This window comes from Bos indicus x Bos taurus, chromosome 5 (assembly GCF_003369695.1).
Source record: "Bos indicus x Bos taurus breed Angus x Brahman F1 hybrid chromosome 5, Bos_hybrid_MaternalHap_v2.0, whole genome shotgun sequence".
NCBI classification, from domain to species: Eukaryota; Metazoa; Chordata; class Mammalia; order Artiodactyla; family Bovidae; genus Bos; species Bos indicus x Bos taurus.
In genome coordinates this window covers 63182994-63202525 of record NC_040080.1, presented here as the reverse complement: position 1 = coordinate 63202525, position 19532 = coordinate 63182994, and the positions used below count along the sequence as shown (strand labels likewise).

Below are 19532 nucleotides of genomic sequence, written 5' to 3'. Positions count from 1 at the left end.
TTAAAAAAAAAAATAGATGTGCTAGATATGCTCTTCCATCAGGTTGGCTTATATTACCATAAGTAAGTGTAGCTATACTTTACTGTTCACTTAAATGAGTGTGATTATCTGATTTTTAAAAGTTCATTAGTGTGATTTTTGAAAACCTGTCTGGACCTCTTTCAGTACCATTCTTCTTTCCTGCTTTTTTTTAAAGCCTTAATTAAAAAAAAAAAATTTATTTATTTGGCTGCACTTGGTCTTCATTGCTGCACTCAGGCTTTCTCTGATTGCAGTGAGTGAAGACAAGTGTTCATTGCATTGCACAGACCTCTCATTGCAATGGCTTGTCTCAGAACACGGGCTCTAGGGCATTTGGGCTTTAGTAGTTACGGGGCACTGGCTTAGTTGCCTCACGGCATGTGGGAGCTTCTCACGGGAATCAAACCTGTGTCCCCTGCATTGTCAGGCGATTCCTAACCACTGGACCACCAGGGAAGTCTGTCTGCTTTCCTGCTTTAAAGGTGTCCCTCTTCCTATTTAACATATTTCCTGGTTTCCATCCTACCTTTCCCTCAGTGACCAGATTCTCATCTTTACTTTTCCTTCTTCACTAGAGCTTTCCTTTTGGTAAATACACATCCTCAAACCTTCCTTAGCATAAGGAAAAAGCACCCCTACCCAACCCCCTTCCTCAGCCTCCTGTGCTCCTCTCTCCTTTCTTCCTTGGGAATCAGGCTTTTGACAATTTTCTTCAGTCCCCATCTCTCTGTCTCACCTGCTCACTGTGAGCCACTGCAGTCTGGCTCCCACTCTCAATGCTGCGTTGGCCACAGTGCCACCCAGCGCCATGCAGCCCCCCTCTGCTGTGGGCGTCCACAGTCCCATGTCTTGGCAGTTTCTACTTTTTTTAGTCCAACTTGTGTTTGCAGTTTTTGACACTTCTTTTTCCTCTAAACATTCCACTTCCTTAATTTGTGTGTGTGTGGTAAAAACACGTAACACAAAATTTCCATCTTCACTATTTTTGAGCATACAATATAGTTCAATAATGTAAGCATATTCACATTGTTGTGAAACAGACCTCTGGAACATTCTCATCTTGCAAAACGGAAACTCTACTCATGAAACAAGAATTCCTCTTTCCTTCCTCCTCACCACACCCCCAACTCCCTTAACTTCTGTGACTCTCTTCTCTCCAGGATTTTCTTTTATCTGGGGCCAATCTTTCTCAATCTCTCTCTTTTTTTTTTCTTTTTTTTTTCTCTCCTTCCCTGCCCCCCTTTTAAATGTCATCATTAAAGTATTTTCACACACTGTTGGTGGTGGTGTAAATTGAAAGGGCCTTTCCAGAGTATGGTATGGAAGTGTCTAGAAAACAAATAGCAAGCCCACCATTCAGCCCAGCAATTCCAGCTCTCGGTATCTGTCCTAGGAGAGAGATTTGTTCTCGTGCTCCAAAAAAATCATGTTACAGGGGTATTAATTGCAACATGATTTGTTTCAGGGGAAAAATTGGCAATCAGGCAAACCTCAGTCTGAAGGGAATGACAAAACACATTGTAATCAAGGCTTAGACTGGTGGCTTGAAAATTCTCAACCACTAGAATATAAACTGCCTGGGAGCAAGGCTTCCTTCAAACATGATTCTATGGGACTTCTCTGGTCCAGTGGTTCAGACTCTGAGCTTCCACTGCAGGAGGCATGGGTTGATCCCTGGTTGGGGAAATTAAGATTCTGCATGCTGTACAGTGTGGGCAAAAAAAAAAAAAAATATATATATATATATATATATATCTATATATATATATATCTATATCTATATCTATCTATCTATGTATAGCAAAGGAGGGCAGGGCAATTGAAAGAAGGAGTGTTCACCAAGCAATGGATGGCGAGAGGAAGGTGGGAAGAGTGGCTTTATTCTTTTAAAATGAACATAAAGTCATATATACTACTTGTGAAAAAAGGAAAACTGAAAAATAAAGCAAAAAATCAGTGCTCCCTAGTGTTCCATAGACTTCAGAACCATCCTCATTGTCTGGTTTCATTCTGTGTACTTTCCCTTGTGGCCTTTCAAAACCCATCAGCTATTACCTTCAGGATTTCTGCTTGGAATCTGAAACTCTACACGTCCAAGACTAGGATCATTATTACTTTTTACCCCATCCTGATCTTTTTCAAAGTTTCTTATTTTGGTAAATAAGAATTCACCACTAATTATCCAAGGCAGAAACAAAAGAGTAATCTTTTTATTACTTCCTGAACTAATATAAATTCCCTTTTTTAAAATTTTTGTTTATTCATTTTATTATTGTTATTTTTGGCTACACCATGCAGCTTGCAGGATCCTAGTTCTCCGAAGTGGAAGCGTGGGAAAGTCCCAACAACCACTGGCCTGCTTGATTCCTGATTCCTTCTCTTAAATGCCTTGGTTTGAACCTTTATACTTTTTTTAATCTTAATTTTTACAGTAAACTCCTACAAAGATCTTACTGTCTCTAATATTCCCTATCCCCTATATTTTTTGCATGGCTGCCAGAATCTGCCAGTCTAAAATAGAAAGCTGATCATGTCAATTTCTTAAAGTTCCTTCAGGTGTACACACACTTAAGAATCTCCCTCACAACATTCTTACTTACATAGGAAAAAGTAATAACTCTTAGAGTAGAAAAACCTGACAGATAGCACTTAACCAAAGGGTCAAAGCTGGTACCACCAGGAACAGTACAGATCAACATTATGTGCTCCTGATATGATGCATTGAGAACACAGTGCTAGTTTGTGGTATTTTTGCCTAAAATGAAACCTGAATTTACTTACTTATTTTTAATATTTATCTATTTATTTGGCTGTGCCAGGTCTTAGTTGCAGTATGCAGAATCTTCAGTTGTGGCATTCAGAGTCTTAGTTGCTGCATCTGGGATCTAGTTCCCTGATCATGGATAGAACCTGGGCCCCCTGAATCAGGAGCTTGGAATCTTAGCCATTGGACTGCCAAAGAAGTCCCAAAACCTGAATTTAATCATGAGGAAACATCAGACAAATAAGAGACATTCTCATATAACTGGTGTGTCTTCTTATTTAGTCATTGGCTGTGCTGGGCTTTCTCTGGTTGCAGTGGTTGGGGGCTGCTTTCCAATTGCGGTGCGTGGGCTTTGTCACTGTGGTGGCTTCTCTTGTCGTGGAGCACAGGCTCTTGGCATGTGGGCTCCAGTAGTTGCAGCACGCAGGCTCAGTAGTTGTGGCACACGGGCCTAGTTGCTCTGTGGCATGTGGGGTCTTTCTGACCAGGGGATTGGACCCGTGTCCCCTGCATTGGCAGATGGGTTCTTACGCACTGTACCACCAGGGAGGTCCAGTGCGTATTCTTAAAAAAATGTCAAATTTATAAAAAACGAAAAGGATTTAGTAACTTTTTCAGTCATAGGATTAAAGAAGTTTGACAACTCAGTGCATAATATAATTCAACATAATCTTGAATGTTCTTTTGCTCAAGTAGATTATTGGGACAACTGGCAAAACTGGAAAAATGGTTTGTAAATATAATATTACATCAATGTTAATTTCCTGATTTTTATAATTTTACTATCAATATAAAAAATGTTCTTTTTAGGAAATACAGTACACAGTATTTATTTAGGGTTAAAAGCATCAAGTCTACAGTTTACTTTTAAAAGTTCAAAAAATTTTGATATATATATATAAATGTGGTTAAAAATATGCAGTTATAAATGTGGTTAAATGTAAACATTTAAGGAGTCTGGATATATGGGATCTTTGGAAGTCTGAAATTGTCAAAGTAAAAAAAACCTGTAAATTTATGCCAACAAAAATCCTTCAGGCACTCCCATAACTTTCAGGTTTATTCTAACCCTACTATAGTATCCTAGGGTCTTCATTACTCTTAATTTAAACCATCCCTCTTTAAGCTTCTAATGCTATATGCTGTCTCTTTGCTGTTGTTTGAACCAGGATTCTTTTGGTTGGAAGATACAGAAGCCCAACTCAAAGTAGCTTAAATAAAAAGAGGATACACAGGGTGTCTCACAGAAACCAAAGTTAGGAAGACAGCTGGATCTTGGGAACACACCTGCACTCTGATCTCAGGACTTGCTGCTCTCTTCCAGGCCTTTCTCACTGTGTTCATCTCAGTCTTTTCTTTCCCTCTGTAGATTTGTCTTCTTCAGTGAACATGGCACACAGAGAAAGAGCAACTCATCTTGCTTGATGTCAAATTCAAATTCTCAGAGATACGATATGTTGGCCCTGATTGGGTTGCATGCTCACCCTTGGCCCAGTCAGGTGCAGCCTAGGGTAAGGTCTCTGTACTAGTGGGGCAGCTTCTCTGGGAGCCATGTGGATGAGAGAGAGGGAGTAGAATTCCTGGAGCCAACAGTGCCATGGTGTGCACTACAGCTGTCAGTAATGAAGGGCCACAGAACAGGGACCCTGCACTGCTCTCTGTCGGCTCTCTCACCACCATCCTCATTGTTCAGTGAGTCACAATAAGGAGAATCACAAAGGGCCTTTGTTCTGGGTTTTACATTTCACTTTATGATGTCTTTAATATCACCTTTCATGTACTCACTCTGATCCATTACTGTTGATAGATTATTCAAAAGAATGTTGACATAGGAACAGAAGGTCAGAGGTCTGAGGAGAGACAAATATATGGCTATCCCCACTTTTTTTTTAAACTTTTTATTTATATTTAGAGTACTCTTGAGAGTCCCTTGGACTGCAAGGAGATCCAACCAGTCCATTCTGAAGGAGATCAGCCCTGGGATTTCTTTGGAAGGAATGATGCTAAAGCTGAAACTCCAGTACTTTGGCCACCTCATGTGAAGAGTTGACTCATTGGAAAAGACTCTGATGCTGGGAGGGATTGGGGGCAGGAGGAGAAGGGGATGACAGAGGATGAGATGGCTGGATGGCATCACCGACTCGATGGACATGAGTTTGGGTGAACTCCGGGAGTTGGTGATGGACAGGGAGGCCTGGCGTGCTGTGATTCATGGGGTCGCAAAGATTCGGACACGACTGAGCGACTGATCTGAACTGAACTGGTAGTTGATTAATGATGTTGTGATAGTTTCAGGTGCACAGCAAAGGTACTCAGTCACATGTATACATGTATCCAATCTCCCGCAAAACTCCCCTCCCATCCAGCCTGCCATATAACATTGAGCAGTGTTTCCTGTGCTATACAGGTCCTTATTGGTTATCCTTCTTAAATATAGCAGTATGTACATGTTGATTCCAAACTCCCTAGCTTTCCCTTCCTTCCATTGTTTCCCCTGACAACCGTAAGTTCGTTCTTTAAGTCTGTGAGTCTATTTCTGTTTTGTAAATAAGTTCATTTGTATCATTTCTTTTTAGATTCCACATATAAGGAATAGTCACGTGGTATTTCTTCCTCTCTGACTTCACTCAGTATGACAGTCTCTAGTTCACCCATGTTGCTGCAAATGGCATTGTTTCCCTTTTTATGGCTGAGTAATATTCCATTGAATACATGTATCACATCTTCTTTACCTATTCCTCTGTCAGTGGGTATTTAGGTTGCTTCCATGGGTCGGCTATTGTAAACAGTGCTGCAGTGAACATTGAGGTGCATGTATCCTTTCGGACCATGTTTTTCTCTGGGTATATGCCCAGGAGTGGGACTGCAGGGTCATATAGTAGCTCTGTTTTTAGTGGAATTTTTTTAATACTCTTCTTTAAAAACTTTTATTTATTTACTTACTTTTGGCTGTGCTAGGTCTTTGTTGCTGTGAGAGCTTTTCTCTAGTTGCATCGAGCAGGGGCTACTGTCCAGTTGAGGTGCCAGGCTTCTCCTTGCAGTGGTTTCTCTCGTTGCAAAACATGGGCTCCAGGGGCACAAGCTTCAGTAGTTTTGGCGCGTGGGCTCAGTGGTTGCAGCTCACAGGCTTTAGAGCGCAGGCTCAGTAGTTGTGGCACATGGGCTTATTTGCTCTAGGGCATGTGGGATCTTCCTGGATCAGGGATCAAACCCGTGTCTCCTGCATAGGCAAGGCAGGTGTATTCTTTACCACTGAGCCACCGTGGAAGCCCTATTTTTAGTTTTTAAGGAGCCTTTATATACTGTTCTCCACAGTGGCTGTACCAATTTACCTTCCCACCAACAGTGTGGGAGGGTTCCCTTCTCTCCATGGATATCCCCGTCTTAGAGGAAGATAGCCAGACCAAGGTAGTTTAGAGTGACAATTTCAGAGGCATTGTTAGTATATAGATCCTAGAAGTGGAGGAACAGGAATGCAGAGAAATGGTGGTGATAGAGGTCAGTGTAATTGTACCAATGTCATGGGGTATCATTGTTCCTATATAAAATGGGTAAAGGAAGCTGAGTGGTTCCAAAGTGAGCCTTGTGATTTATCTCCATTAGCCTACTATATTAGTTAGGATCTTGTCTGATTAAAGAGACAAAAACCCAGCTCAAACCAGCCTACACATAATAGGGAATTTACTGGCTCATGTAACTTATGTTCAGAAAGTGACTGTGGCTTCAAACATGGCTGAATCTAGGCCCTCAAATGATTTCATTTAATTTTATTTCTCAGCTCTGCTTTCTTTATTGTGGTGTCATTTTTGTTTTTTTGGCTGAGCTCTGTAGCATGTGGGATTTTAGTTTCACAACCAGGGATTGAACCTGTGCCCCCTGCAGTGGAAGTGCAGAGCCCTAACCACTGGACCACCAGGAAATTCCCAATTATGGTGTCATTCTATAAGTAGGCTCTCCTCATTAATGGCAGGGCTGGTCACTGACCACTCTGAGTTGTACATCCTACCAGCTATACAAACTCCTTGAGAGTCCCAGGCATTTCTCTTATTGTCCTGGGTTGGGTCACATGTCCATTAAGAACCAGGATATGATTCCTAAAGGAAACCTGTGATGCTGTTTACAGAAAATGGGATGGTAGGTAGGCAGAAATACATGTCCACTATACTCTGTTTGCTGGGAAGCTCCTAGTTAAAGCAACATTAAGTCACACCAATATTTTATGTTTTGTTAAGAACTGTAGCTTGGTATTAAATTGGATGTAACTTACGAGTTCCTACTCTCAAGGAATTTTTAATCAAGTAGTAGAAATTAAATGTGTACGTAAATAGGGAATTAAACTACCACACAGTTGCACTCATCTCACACGCTAGCAAAGTAATGCTCAAAATTCTCCAAGCCAGGTGTCAACAGTATGTGAACCGTCAACTTCCAGATGTTCAAGCTGGATTTAGAAAAGGCAGAGGAACCAGAGATCAAATTGCCAACATCCGTTGGATCATCGAAAAAGCAAGAGAGTTCCAGAAAAACATCTACTTCTGCTTTCTTGACTATGCCAAAGCCTTTGACTGTGTGGATCACATCACAACAAACTGGAAAATTCTTAAAGAGATGGGAATACCAGACCGCTTGACCTGCCTCCTGAGAAATCTGTATGCAGGTCAAGAAGCAACAGTTAGGACTGGACACGGAACAAAATACTGGTTCCAAATCGGGAAAGGAGTATGTCAAGGCTGTTATATTGTCACCCTGCTTATTTAGATTATATGCAGAGTACATCATGAGAAATGCTGGACTGGATGAAGCACAAGCTGGAATCAAGATTGCCAGGAGAAGTATCAATAACCTCAGATATGCAGATGACACCACCCTTATGGCAGAAAGTGAAGAAAAACTAAAAAGCCTCCTGATGAAAGTGAAAGAGGAGAGTGAAGAAGTTGGCTTAAAGCTCAACATTCAGAAAACTAAGATCATGGCATCTGGTCCCATCACTTCATGGCAAATAGATGGGGAAACAGTGGAAACAGTGACAGACTTTATCTTTGGGGGCTCCAAAATCACTGCAGATGGTGACTGCAGCCATGAAACTAAAAGATGCTTGCTCCTTGGAAGAAAAATTATGACCAACCTAGACAGCATATTAAAAAGCAGAGACATTACTTTGCCAGTCAAAGCTATGGTTTTTCCAGTAGTCACGTATGGATGTGAGAGTTGGACTGTGAAGAAAGCTGAGTGCCGAAGAATTGAAGCTTTTGAGCTGTGGTGTTGGAGAAGACGCTTGAGAGTCCCTTGGACTGCAAGGAGATCTAACCAGTCCATCCTAAAGGAAATCAGTCCTGAATATTCATTGGACGGACTGATGTTAAAGCTGAAACTCCAATACTTTGGCCACCTGATGTGAAGAACTGACTCATTTGAAAAGACCCTAATGCTGGGAAAGATTGAAGGTGGGAGGAGAAGGGGATGACAGGATGAGATGGTTGAATGGCATCACCGACTCAATGGACATGAGTTTGAGTAAACTCTGGGAGTTGGTGATGGACAGGAAGGCCTGGCGTGCTGCAGTCCATGGGGTTGCAAAGAGTCAGACATGATTGAGTGACTGAACTGTACTGAACTCCCTGGCCGTCCAGTGGTTAGGGCCCCTGGTGAGGAACTAAGATGCCGCATGGCACAGTCAAAAAGAAAAAAAAGATGTGTATATAAATAATGGTTACTCTTGTGTATTGAGTGCCTCGTATGTGCCAGCAAACACCATGCTAAATGTTTTTCATGCATTGTTTCTTACTTATACCCATTTCATCTATTTAAAAAGCAATTTAGGCTTAGGAAGTGTACATGGCCTGCCCAAGGTCACCCAGCTAATGAGTAGTAGAACTAGGGATATAAATCCAGTCAGTCTTAACTCAATCCAGTGCTGTACTTTAGCTTGTACTTGACCTAGCAAGGCCTCTCTGTGTCCATTTCATTCCCCATCCTTTTAATTTCAATTTTTATTTGTTTATCTTTGAGCCACACAGCTTCAGGGATCTTGGTTCCCCGACCTGGGATCAAACCTGGGCCACCACAGTGAAAATGCCAAGTCCTACCACTGGATGCCAGGGAAATCCCCCATTCCACACTCTTGTAAATTGAACAGCATAATTCTAAATTTCTGAGAACTTCATGATTGACGTAGCTCATCTTTTTCAGGACATCACAGTTTGATGGGGTCTGTAGATTATCTACCCTTATATCAGGTGCCCATCCTTGCTCCAAGTAGCCCACTGGTTGGATGTCCACAGGGGAGTTTCAGTTACTGTTCAGTGACGTCTTATTTGGGGCTTCCCCAGTGGCTCAGTGGTAAAGAATCTGCCTGCAATGCAGGAGACACAGTTTTGATCCCTGGGTCAGGAAGATCCCCTAGGAGAAGGAAATGGCAACCCACTCCAGTATTCTTGCCTGGGAAAAAAAATCCCATGAACTGAGGAGCCTCGTGGGCTACAGTCCATGACCTAGCAACTAAGCATGCACACACAGTCTTATTTAGGTTGGATCTTTAGGAGCCCAAGGAAGGGGTGTGGCAGCCTAGCTGCTCTTTGAGTGTTCTCTTTCTTGAACTTCCCTCCCATTACCATCACCTAAATTCAGACTCTCACCGTTTGTCTCCTGCCTAGATGTTCTTCCTGTCTCTAATCTCAGCCCGGTTTACAGAGTGATTCTAAAAGAGAACTTTTATCATCGTTCCTTTTAAAGTCTTTCATTGGTTCCCTGTAGCCTTCAAGGTGAAGTCCCAATTCCTTATGTAAGACTCCCCATGGCCTGGCCCTTGCTTGCCTTTCCAGCCTTGTATTTTGACACTCCCTCTCTTGCACCCTTCAAATCAGCTTTTTTCTGAATCACTTATAGTTCCCTGAACTCATCATATATCTCCTCCTACTTCTGGGCCTTTAAATACACTATCTCGTATGCCTAAAACCCTAATGTCCCACCCTGCTCAGGCTCCCCCACTCTCCCCCACCCCCACCCCACCCCCCACCCCTGCAACCTAGCTAACTACTTGTTTGTCCTGCTAGTGTCCTGGAAAACTTCTCAGCCTCCCTCTCCTTTCAGCCTGGGTTAGGTATCCAAATTTATTGCCATCGTAATGCCATGTTTAACCTGAGAGCATTTATCATTTCATATTTTAAGTGTATGTTTATATAAAATCCTTTGATTCTCCCATTAGAATTAAATTTCTTGAGTCAGCTTCCCCTACTGCCCCACAAATGACTGGCATGTAGTAAGCTCTCAATAAATATTTATTGGACAAATGAATGGGTCTTGGCAGTGAGATAAAGTTGGAAATACCTGTATTCTTCTGACCTGGCCTCTCTTTCCTCTGTTGTTCCTTCCAGGACCTGGGTTTCAGTGATGAGACATGGGGTATGATGTAACCCGTTTCCAGGGGGATGTTGACGAAGACCTTATCTGTCCTATTTGCAGTGGAGTCTTGGAGGAGCCAGTCCAGGTGAGTCGGGTTGATGGCAGGTTTGGTGAGGCAACAGATGGCAGTGGAGCTAATTAGAAAACATTCATAGGAAATGGGGCCAACGGGGAAGTCACTGTTCAGGCTCCCACTCCCCACATTCCTGACACTCGCAGACTAGAGGTTTGGGGCACAGGAGCGGTGGTGGCGACAAGACCCTGATTTGAAGGGTGCAAGAGAAGGAGTGTCAAAATACAAAATACAATACTCTGGAATAGGGCCTTCCAGAGTCTGTCTAGAGGCGGACACCGCAGAAGTGTAGCTTGTTCAGATTTTCTTCGGAGGTGAGGTTTTCATGCTGTAAAATGGTCAGCTATTTGTTTCTGTCCTCTTGACAATAGCTTGGTAGCTTCTTTTTCTCTTCAGGGGCTCTAACTAGGTTCCATCTTCCTTTCCATGACTGAACTTCTGGATTCTCCTAGTAAGTTCTCTCTGCCTTTTCATGACGGAGTGTCTCAGGTTATCAGCCTGCTGCTGCTAAGTCGCTTCAGTCATGTCCGACCCTGTGCGACCCCATAGACGGCAGCCCACCAGGCTCCCCCGTCCCTGGGATTCTCCAGGCAAGAACACTGGAGTGGGTTGCCATTTCCTTCTCCAATGCGTGAAAGTGAAAAGTGACAGTGAAGTGACTCAGTCGTGTCCGACTCTTAGCGACCCCATGGACTGCAGCCCACCAGGCTCCTCCGTCCATGGCAAGAGTACTGGAGTGGGGTGCCATTGCCTTCTTCTATCAGCCTGAGGGCCTGCCTACTGTTTAACAGATAGGAAGTGGGGAGCTGTATGAACTGATCTAGTTTCTTCCTAGGATTTATTGGGGGGGGGGAAATTTTTAATGCAGCCATGTACTCTGGATTGTGATATGAAAGCTGCCACCTTCACTAGGTCATTTCTTTACCAGCCTTGAGAGACCAAAGATAATTGTGTCTTCCTGGGGCAAGTATGAGGAGAAGCTCATGATTACCAGGCAAGTATAATGAACGAGGTGAATTCTTAACAGTTGTATTCATGGGACATCATTCTGTATGGTCCTTATTGCCTGTACTCTGTAAATACCAATTAATCCTCTGCCGCTCCTCTGGCTAGGTGGAGATAATTCCATGTTCCAAACCCAAACACCAGTCAATGAGGGCTTTCGGCCCTTCCCCCACTCACTGCTTATACAACTCCCTGAGGCTCCCCTTGATTCTTGGAGTTTATTCTTACTCTCCAATTGTCAGCTACCCAAAGGAACACAGATGACTGAACTGAATGAAAATCAGAATGCATTCCAGTGGCAGCAAGCCCTGGCCCTATCCTCTGCCTTTGCAGTGTGCTGCCAGGTGGCACTAGTGGTAAAGAACCTACCTGCCAGTGCAGGAGACGTAAGAGATGTAGGTTCGATCCCTGGGTCGGGAAGATCCCTTGGAAAGGGAAATGGTAACCCACTCCAGTATTCTTGCCTGGGAAATCCCATGGACGCAGAGGAGCCTGGTGGACTACAGTCCATAGGGTTGCAGAGTCAGACATGGCTGAAGCGACTTAGCACGCATGCATGCCATTAGAAGCGGATTGGCTGGGTGTGGAGCAGGCTCTCCTGGTGGTGTCAAGAGGTCATGGGGTGTGTCAGTTCCCTCTCCACCCTGGCAGGGCCTTGTCTGTTTTCTGGCACTGTCATTTGAGGTGAGTCACATGTGGAGAAATCAGTGGCAGTTAGTGACTATCTGAGACAGAACATCCTCCCCCACCCACTCAGGCTTTACCATCTTAGGAGCAAGCCAGGTTAATAGACCCATTTCCAAGGACAGAAAGCTTCTGCTAGGGCTGCTCATTTCCCTACATCATTTTTTAAAAATAGATAATAAATTCATATGGTTTAGAAATCAAAACAGTAGAAAAAGATGTATGGTGAAAAGTCTTAATTCATCTTTGTCCCAGTCCACCTAATCCCCTCATCAATAGCCATTTCTATTAATTTGGTATCCTTCCAGTGTGTATGGGGGCAGATACAAGCAAGTGTGAATGTACACATATCTTTGCCTACCTTTCTTACACAAAGGTAGCACCTTCTATATACTTCTGCAGGGGTGGCAGGTTTAGATAGAAGGGTCATGAAAGAGGTTCAACTGAGCTGAGATCAGAATGATAAGGGGCCAGCAAAGAGGAGCAGCAAAAGCAAGAGACAGGAATGAGCAGGGTGGGACGAGGAACAGAGAGAAAGCCAGAAGGGCCTGAAGTCACACCATGCTGGGAGCATGGTGTGAAGAGAGGCACAGGGCCAGATCAAACAGAATTTTTAAGTCCTGGGCAGGACTTTGGATTTATTTTAGGTGTAATGGGAAACCATTGTAAAATTTTAAACAGGTGAGGAATATGATCCAGTTTGCATTTCTAAACGATCACTCCAGGTGCTGAATATAGGCTGGATTATAAAGGGGCAAGGTGGAAGTAGGAAGGCCAGTTAGAAGACATGATAATTTAGATGAGAGGTGATCGCTTGAACTGGGTTAGTGGTAGTACAGACGGAGAAAAGTGGACACACTTAGGATTTTTTTAGAGATAGGGTCTAAGATTTTAAAAAGAATCAAATATTATGTCTTTCAGTGAAAAATAAAAATGTAGTGACAGTTGGATTAATGATATTGATAATGACTTAATTTCTTATGAAGCCTTTGTATGTTACAATCTGTGAACATTTTGAAGGCAGAAACTGTCTTACCTTTTTTTAACTTAACCATGTAGCAAAATGTTTGGCTCATAAAAAGCACTCGGCGTCATTCATCCATTCATCAATATCTAGTAAGTTCCTGCTCTGTCCCATGCTGGAGGCCAGAGAATCCTCTCACTTTGCATTATCAAGGACGTAGGCTGAAATGTGATCTTTATGAAACTGAAGAGAATGTGATTCTACAAAAATCTAGACCTGTTTTGGAGCATAGGCATTGCTCCTTGGGACTCAGGGCAACACCTCAGGTTGGGCCTCATAACATAAGAACTTGGGGGAGCTCCCTGGTGGTCTAGTGGTTAAGGATTTGGCACTTTCACCATTGTGGCCCAAGTTCAATCCTTTTTGGGGAACTGAGGTCTCGCAGCCAAAAAAAATGAACTTCTGCCAGTGAGTCTCTGCCCCCCTCCCCCCAACGCATCCCTCAGGACCCATATCAGATTCTGTCCTGTCCATAAATACCTGCCCTGATTGACCTAGACTGGAAAGATCTCACCCTCCTCTGGATTTCTTTGGCCAATTATTGTCTATTTGTAATCCAGTTGGCATTTAATAATTGACCACCTTATGTCTCTCGCTCACTGTCCTGGAATGTTATTTATAGTTCTTATTGTTATATAACTTTTTACTTGTCTTATGTCACAATCCATTTGGAATCTTGAGCACAGGAAACATATCTGAAGCCTTACCCATCGTAGATCTCACCGTTGCTGTGACCCCAGGGACCTCTGGCCCTGGAAGCTGCGCAGCGGCTTGATAGGCTTTGCAGAGTTATCGTCCCCAGGCTCTTAGCTCTGGCTAATTCTTTTGTGTCCCTTCTGCCCTGCTTTCGCTTCCAGGCGCCTCACTGTGAGCATGCTTTCTGCAATGCCTGCATCACCCAGTGGTTCTCTCAGCAGCAGACGTGTCCGGTGGACCGGAGCGTTGTGACGGTCGCCCACCTGCGCCCAGTACCTCGGATCATGCGGAACATGCTGTCAAAGCTGCAGATTGCCTGCGACAACGCTGTGTTTGGCTGCAGTGCTATCGTCCGGCTTGACAACCTCATGTCTCACCTCAGTGACTGTGAGCACAACCCCAAACGGCCTGTGACCTGTGAACAGGGCTGCGGGTAAGAGTCCTGCCTTTCTTCTACCCACAGAGAGGGGCCTTCCCATTTATACCTGTCTGTGGACCTCCCACTCCCTGCTGAAGAGGTCTCCTGTGTGCATAGGCAAGGAGCGCTCTTGGCCTCCCTGGCTCCCTGCTCTAGGATCTGTTTCGTGCTGCTTTCCGAGCTACGATCTTTGTCCTCTTGCTTTAGTAAGAGAAGGGAGACAGTGATTCAGCAATCTGTGTGATACCACTAAAGACTGATTTACTTTATTCCTCCCTTTTGTCCAGTACTGCTTCTCTTTGTCAGATTCACTGCTCTAATTTCCAGGCCTCTCATATTACCTCTGGTCCTATTTTGTCTTTCTTTGGGGTGTAAAATATTTGGTTAATTCCTGATAGCTGGGGCTTTGAATCTAGGGCTTCTCAGAAGGAATGAGTCCACAGGCAGAATCTGCAGGAGGAACGCAGAGCCACGTGGGAGATAAAACACTGTCTCGAAGAAGGAAAGAGGCCCAGAGGAAGAAGACAGCAAAGGGATATGGTGGGTGGGGGAGCTGGGGAGAAGGAAGTGAAGGCAATAAACAAGAGAATGTTAGAAATGAATGAATGTTAGTAATTTCCGGTAGAAAAAAGCCTTCTCAGCAGATACCTGCCTGTGCCCACTTATCTCATTGAACGCTCCTGTCATGTTCTTTTCCCACCCTGGGTGGCAGCCTGGAGATGCCCAAAGATGAGCTGCCAAACCACAACTGTATTAAGCACCTGCGCTCAGTGGTACAGCAGCAGCAGACACGGATTGCAGAGCTGGAAAAAACCTCAGCGGAACACAAACACCAGCTGGCGGAGCAGGTAGGGCCTGGAGAACACAGAGTGTGTGCCTATGGGTGACAGGCATGGATGTGAGCAGCGGATCTGTGCCTGTGCTTGTGAGCCTGGTCAGTGGATACTCTGCCTGTGAATAGCAGCAAATCAGACTGGAGCTCTTCTTGTTCCTCATTATCCCATCAGTGGCATTCATTTATTTACCATTTATCAAATGCCTTCCCTTGAAGGCACTTTGCTAAGAACTGAGGGTACAGCTGGGATTAATACCGTCGTATCCCTGTCTTTATGAAGCTTCCAGTCTGGTTGTTCCTCAGACCTCTTGATTTCCTTCATTTTGTCTTTCATCTATTGTCTGTCTTAACCATTATCCCTTGTTCTCCTTCTCTCCGACAGAAGCGAGACATTCAGCTGCTCAAGGCATACATGCGTGCAATTCGCAGTGTCAATCCCAACCTTCAGAACCTGGAAGAGACCATTGAGTACAATGAGATTCTAGAGTGAGTGTTATTCGGGATGTGGAATCACTCATTCCATGTCCTGGTACTGAGCCCTGAGGAGAGAAGAGCAGGGAAGTGGCAAAGTAAGAAGAGGGCTGGGCTGGGGCCGCTGCTCCTCAGATGCTGGGATGAAGAACAAGAGGCAGAGGAGAAGGGGATCACCTTCAGCCCCAGTAGAGGGTAGATGGAAGGGAAAGCTTAGCCAAGAGTTAGGTGGGTACCCACATGCACAAAACGCTGTGTTAAAATATTGTCCCTGTCTTCAGGGAGTTTACAATTCAGAGAAGAGAGTGCAAAAATCCAGGAAAGTGATCTAAAGTGTGGCAAAAACAAGTGAAGTCTAAGATCCCTTTCAGTTCTGGAGTTCTACATAGTTCATAGACTAAACTGAGTGAGTCAGTCTATACAGTGCTGCATGGGACACAGAATAGAGGAATAATTGCTTCATTCGGTATTCATTTTTGTTGAATACTTACCACTTCCCAGGCACCATGTGCTAAGTATTGGAATTTTCAGGAGAAACAACAGGAACCTTACACTTGTGGGGTTTAATCTGGTGAGGAACACGTGGTGACACTCAGATGGGACCACCTAGGGAAAGATCTGGAGTTTCTGAACCAATGATGGAAGGAAAAAAGGAGGAATTGGGTTAGGCTGAGCGCAGAGCAGGCAGTCGTTACTATTAGGAGGAAAGCCAGTGCAGAGAAAGGGGCTGACCTTCACTGACCCCCTCCAACTCCCTCCACACAGGTGGGTGAACTCCCTGCAGCCTGCACGAGTGACCCGCTGGGGCGGCATGATCTCCACCCCTGACGCTGTGCTCCAGGCTGTCATCAAGCGCTCCCTGGTGGAGAGTGGCTGTCCTGCCTCTATTGTCAATGAGCTGATCGAAAACGCCCACGAGCGGAGCTGGCCCCAGGGTCTGGCCACGTTAGAGACAAGACAGATGAACCGGCGTTACTATGAGAACTACGTGGCCAAGCGCATCCCTGGCAAGCAGGCTGTTGTTGTGATGGCCTGTGAGAACCAGCACATGGGTGACGACATGGTGCAGGAACCTGGGCTCGTCATGATCTTTGCGCATGGCGTGGAAGAGATATAGGAGATCTTGATGGGCTCTCTGGAAGAGATGAAGATCTGAAGATCCAGTTACTCCAGCAGCAGGGCCCCAAGTCCTCCCCACTTTTCTTAATACCGTGGCTTACCCTGGAGCCACACGTGTCCCAGCTGTGCCACCACTGAGGGGGACCACAGAGCACTCTGCTCAGCCTTTTAGGTGGGAAACCCAGATTCCCTCCTTTTGTCTAATTTTTTCCCCCAAGATGTCTGTAAATTTTCCACCTGATTGGGAAAGTCCCCATCTCTATTTCTGTTTTCCTGCCTAGGGTCCCTGGTTCCAGATATTTTCAGAAAGCACAAAGATACTCATTTTAGATAGAGGATCAGGATGGAGTGAGGAATCTCTAACTGTTCCCCTCCTCCAAAACCTGGGACTCCAGATGAGGCAGGTCTGTTGACTCTGAACAGCATTTAGAGGGCAGCTGTGGGGAGCAGACATCCTGAAGAAATGGTAGAGTGGAACAAAAGCCTAGAAATAAATAATGAGGCCAGTAGGCCATCGCTGGTGGCCCTTAAGGGAAGACTGGACCTCGGTGCCAAGCAATACCCACCAGGCCACTTAAAGGTGTGGGCTCCTGCCGGGCCTGCGGGTGTACAGTTGGGGATGCCGAATACTTTCAGATGAGCTCTCCTTTCCTACACTTTATCATGGCTAGGCAATGACAGGGTTGGGGGTGAGGGGTTAGTCTCCTGGGGTGAATGCTCAGCAAGAAGCAGGTTGCTGGCTTCTGCTGCAGTCGGGTGGGTGCTGCCTTTGTGGCACGGGCCATAATAGCCCCCTAGACCCCTCGCCAGCCCTGTGATTGTAACTAGTTATTTTGGTAACTTTCTTTCACTCTTTCCCTCCCACTTTTTTTTTTTTTTTTAAAGAAAGGCCTGATTATGGCTACCCCACTTTTCTAGCCCAGCCACGTTGTTGGCAATTTAATTTATTTACCTTTTTTTTTTTTTTAAGAAAGGAAAAAGAAAAAAAAAGTTAACAAAACAGAAAACTTTTCTTTTGCTGTTCCTGTTGTGGGGATTTTTGGATAGGGTGGGACAGGGCTGGGGTCTTTTATATTTTTCCTTTTCAGCACAACCTTTGGCTTTAATATAGGAAGGGCCATGGGAGCCCCTGGCTGAACTGAAGCCTACCCCAAGCCTCCATAACCCGTCTAGGATGAGGCGCTTCCTCTATTCCAGTGATGGATGTGACCGTCCAGCATCACTGACTATGCCCTAGAGAACTGTGCTCCCAGCCTCACCAGGGTCTCATGGTAAAACTCTGGATTTAATTTTGAAGAAATCCTACCCGCCACCAGCCCTACCCTAACACCCAGTTTCCTTGGAGATATATAGCTGGGTTCTAAGCTTCACCAGGCAAGACGGGATGGAAATCCTGTCACTGAGTACAGGCTGTGTTGTCTCACCCATACCCGCCATGGGCTTCAGCTCCATTTCAAGCTGCCCAGGGCATTCCTTCATCCCTGGGGTGGCCAGCAGAGTAAGAGAAGGGGAGGGGTAGTGGGTGTGATTATCTTAATATGCAGGTGAGAGAGGGGCTAGAGGAAGATGGCCATAGGACAGCTTGGAGTTTTATCCCAGGCCAGCTTGCTGTGGGTCTGGTAGTTGGGTCATGGCTCCACTGGGACTGTGGGGAGGAGAGGGACACAGCTTGAAGGCGGTGAGGAACAGTCATATGTTCCAGCTCCGGGACGTTGTGCTCAGGAATTTGAAAACGCTGCTATACTTAGTCTGGTTACTACATTTCTTCCACTCCCCTCTGCCCCTGCCTGCCTTACCCAGGCCCACACCCTCCTGTTATCACCTTCAGATGGAGCCAGGAAGCTCAGTCAAGGCTTCCCTACCCTTTGCACTAGTGTCTCTGCAGGTCGCTGGTTGTGTTATACATGTGCTGTTTCATGGTATTGACTGCACTAATAATAAATCTTTTACTCAGCTCTCTCAATTCTTAATTCATATCACTCCCCTCCTGGAGGTTCTCCTCTGCTTTGGCCTTTCTCTACCTTAATTCCCTGACTTCTTCCTTGCTCTGTAACCAACTCTTGTCTTTGGGCTGACCTCTGTTTTAGGAGGTCTGTGTGGAAGGAGTGTACCCTCCTACGCCCTTCCCTCCTGTCTCCTGTTCTGTAGAGCTGAAGCGCTCTTGCTAGTGATCTGGACTGTGTTATTTTCAGAGTTTTCCTTTGCTGCAAATCCATGTCTTCCCAAGGTGCTCTGGGATTTGGGGACACTTTCTGTAGACCATATGCAAATACCTTTCCCCTTGTCCCACAAACACCTTTGCTTTGGAATCTGGGATTCCATGGCAGGCAGAGAAACCTCCACCTAACCAAAAAAGTAAACATGAGGAAAGGAACCTGGAACGACTGCCTGCTGTGATTGTCAAACCCGATAAACCCTTCTGTAGGCGTTTACTGCCACTTTCCCTATCATGAGAAAAAAAATCTTTTACCACAGTACTGTATTTTAAATTTGTTGAGCATTTACTGTGCACCTAATATAAATCTAATAGTACTCTAGACACTTTAGAGGGGCAAAAAAAAGCATAAGAACACTCCTGTGCACATGGAATCTACTACACTTTCATATACACAAGATCTGATTAGAAGATGCTGATAAACACATCATGGTATAGACCAAGAGTGGCAACATATATGCTCTAGTGACAGCAGTGCTTTTTTTAAGTTTCTTTAAAATAATGTTTGGAGAAGGCAATGGCACCCGAAAATTATGTTTAGAACCTGCTGCTCATTCTTTTGAATGTTATGAATGATGCCAAATCTTTTAGGGTAGGCCTGGTTTTTGGAAACAATACTCACTGAATGTCTATTTTGCAAGAACTCAACTAGGGTGGGGCTGGGGCTGGTGGTTCATATAGCAAAATGGCACCTACCTTCACAGAAGTTACTCCCCGATGGAGATAAATGTTCAATCAGTTCAGTTCAGTTGCTCAGTCATGTCCAACTCTGCAACCCCATGGACTGCAGCATGCCAGGCTTCCCC

At 44.8% G+C, this 19532-nt stretch overlaps 1 protein-coding gene and 1 long non-coding RNA gene across 6 annotated transcripts in view; one reads left to right on the top strand and one right to left on the bottom strand.

Moving 5' to 3' along the window:
- RNF41 (ring finger protein 41) overlaps positions 1 to 18474 on the top strand; it is a 27906-nt gene extending 9432 nt beyond the window's left edge. For all 5 annotated transcript variants that reach the window (XM_027542200.1, XM_027542204.1, XM_027542201.1 and 2 more), the window contains 5 exons: positions 10159 to 10271; positions 13830 to 14101; positions 14799 to 14934; positions 15304 to 15407; positions 16158 to 18474. In XM_027542200.1, coding sequence (XP_027398001.1) covers positions 10182 to 10271; positions 13830 to 14101; positions 14799 to 14934; positions 15304 to 15407; positions 16158 to 16509 — 954 coding nt within the window. In that variant the 5' untranslated portion in view covers positions 10159 to 10181 and the 3' untranslated portion in view covers positions 16510 to 18474. The remainder of the gene's footprint in view (positions 1 to 10158; positions 10272 to 13829; positions 14102 to 14798; positions 14935 to 15303; positions 15408 to 16157) is intronic.
- Positions 15069 to 19532, bottom strand: LOC113892828. Its single transcript, XR_003511144.1, has 2 exons — positions 19423 to 19532; positions 15069 to 15372 (listed from the first exon to the last, which is right to left on the bottom strand). It is a non-coding gene; the product is annotated as an uncharacterized LOC113892828 (long non-coding RNA).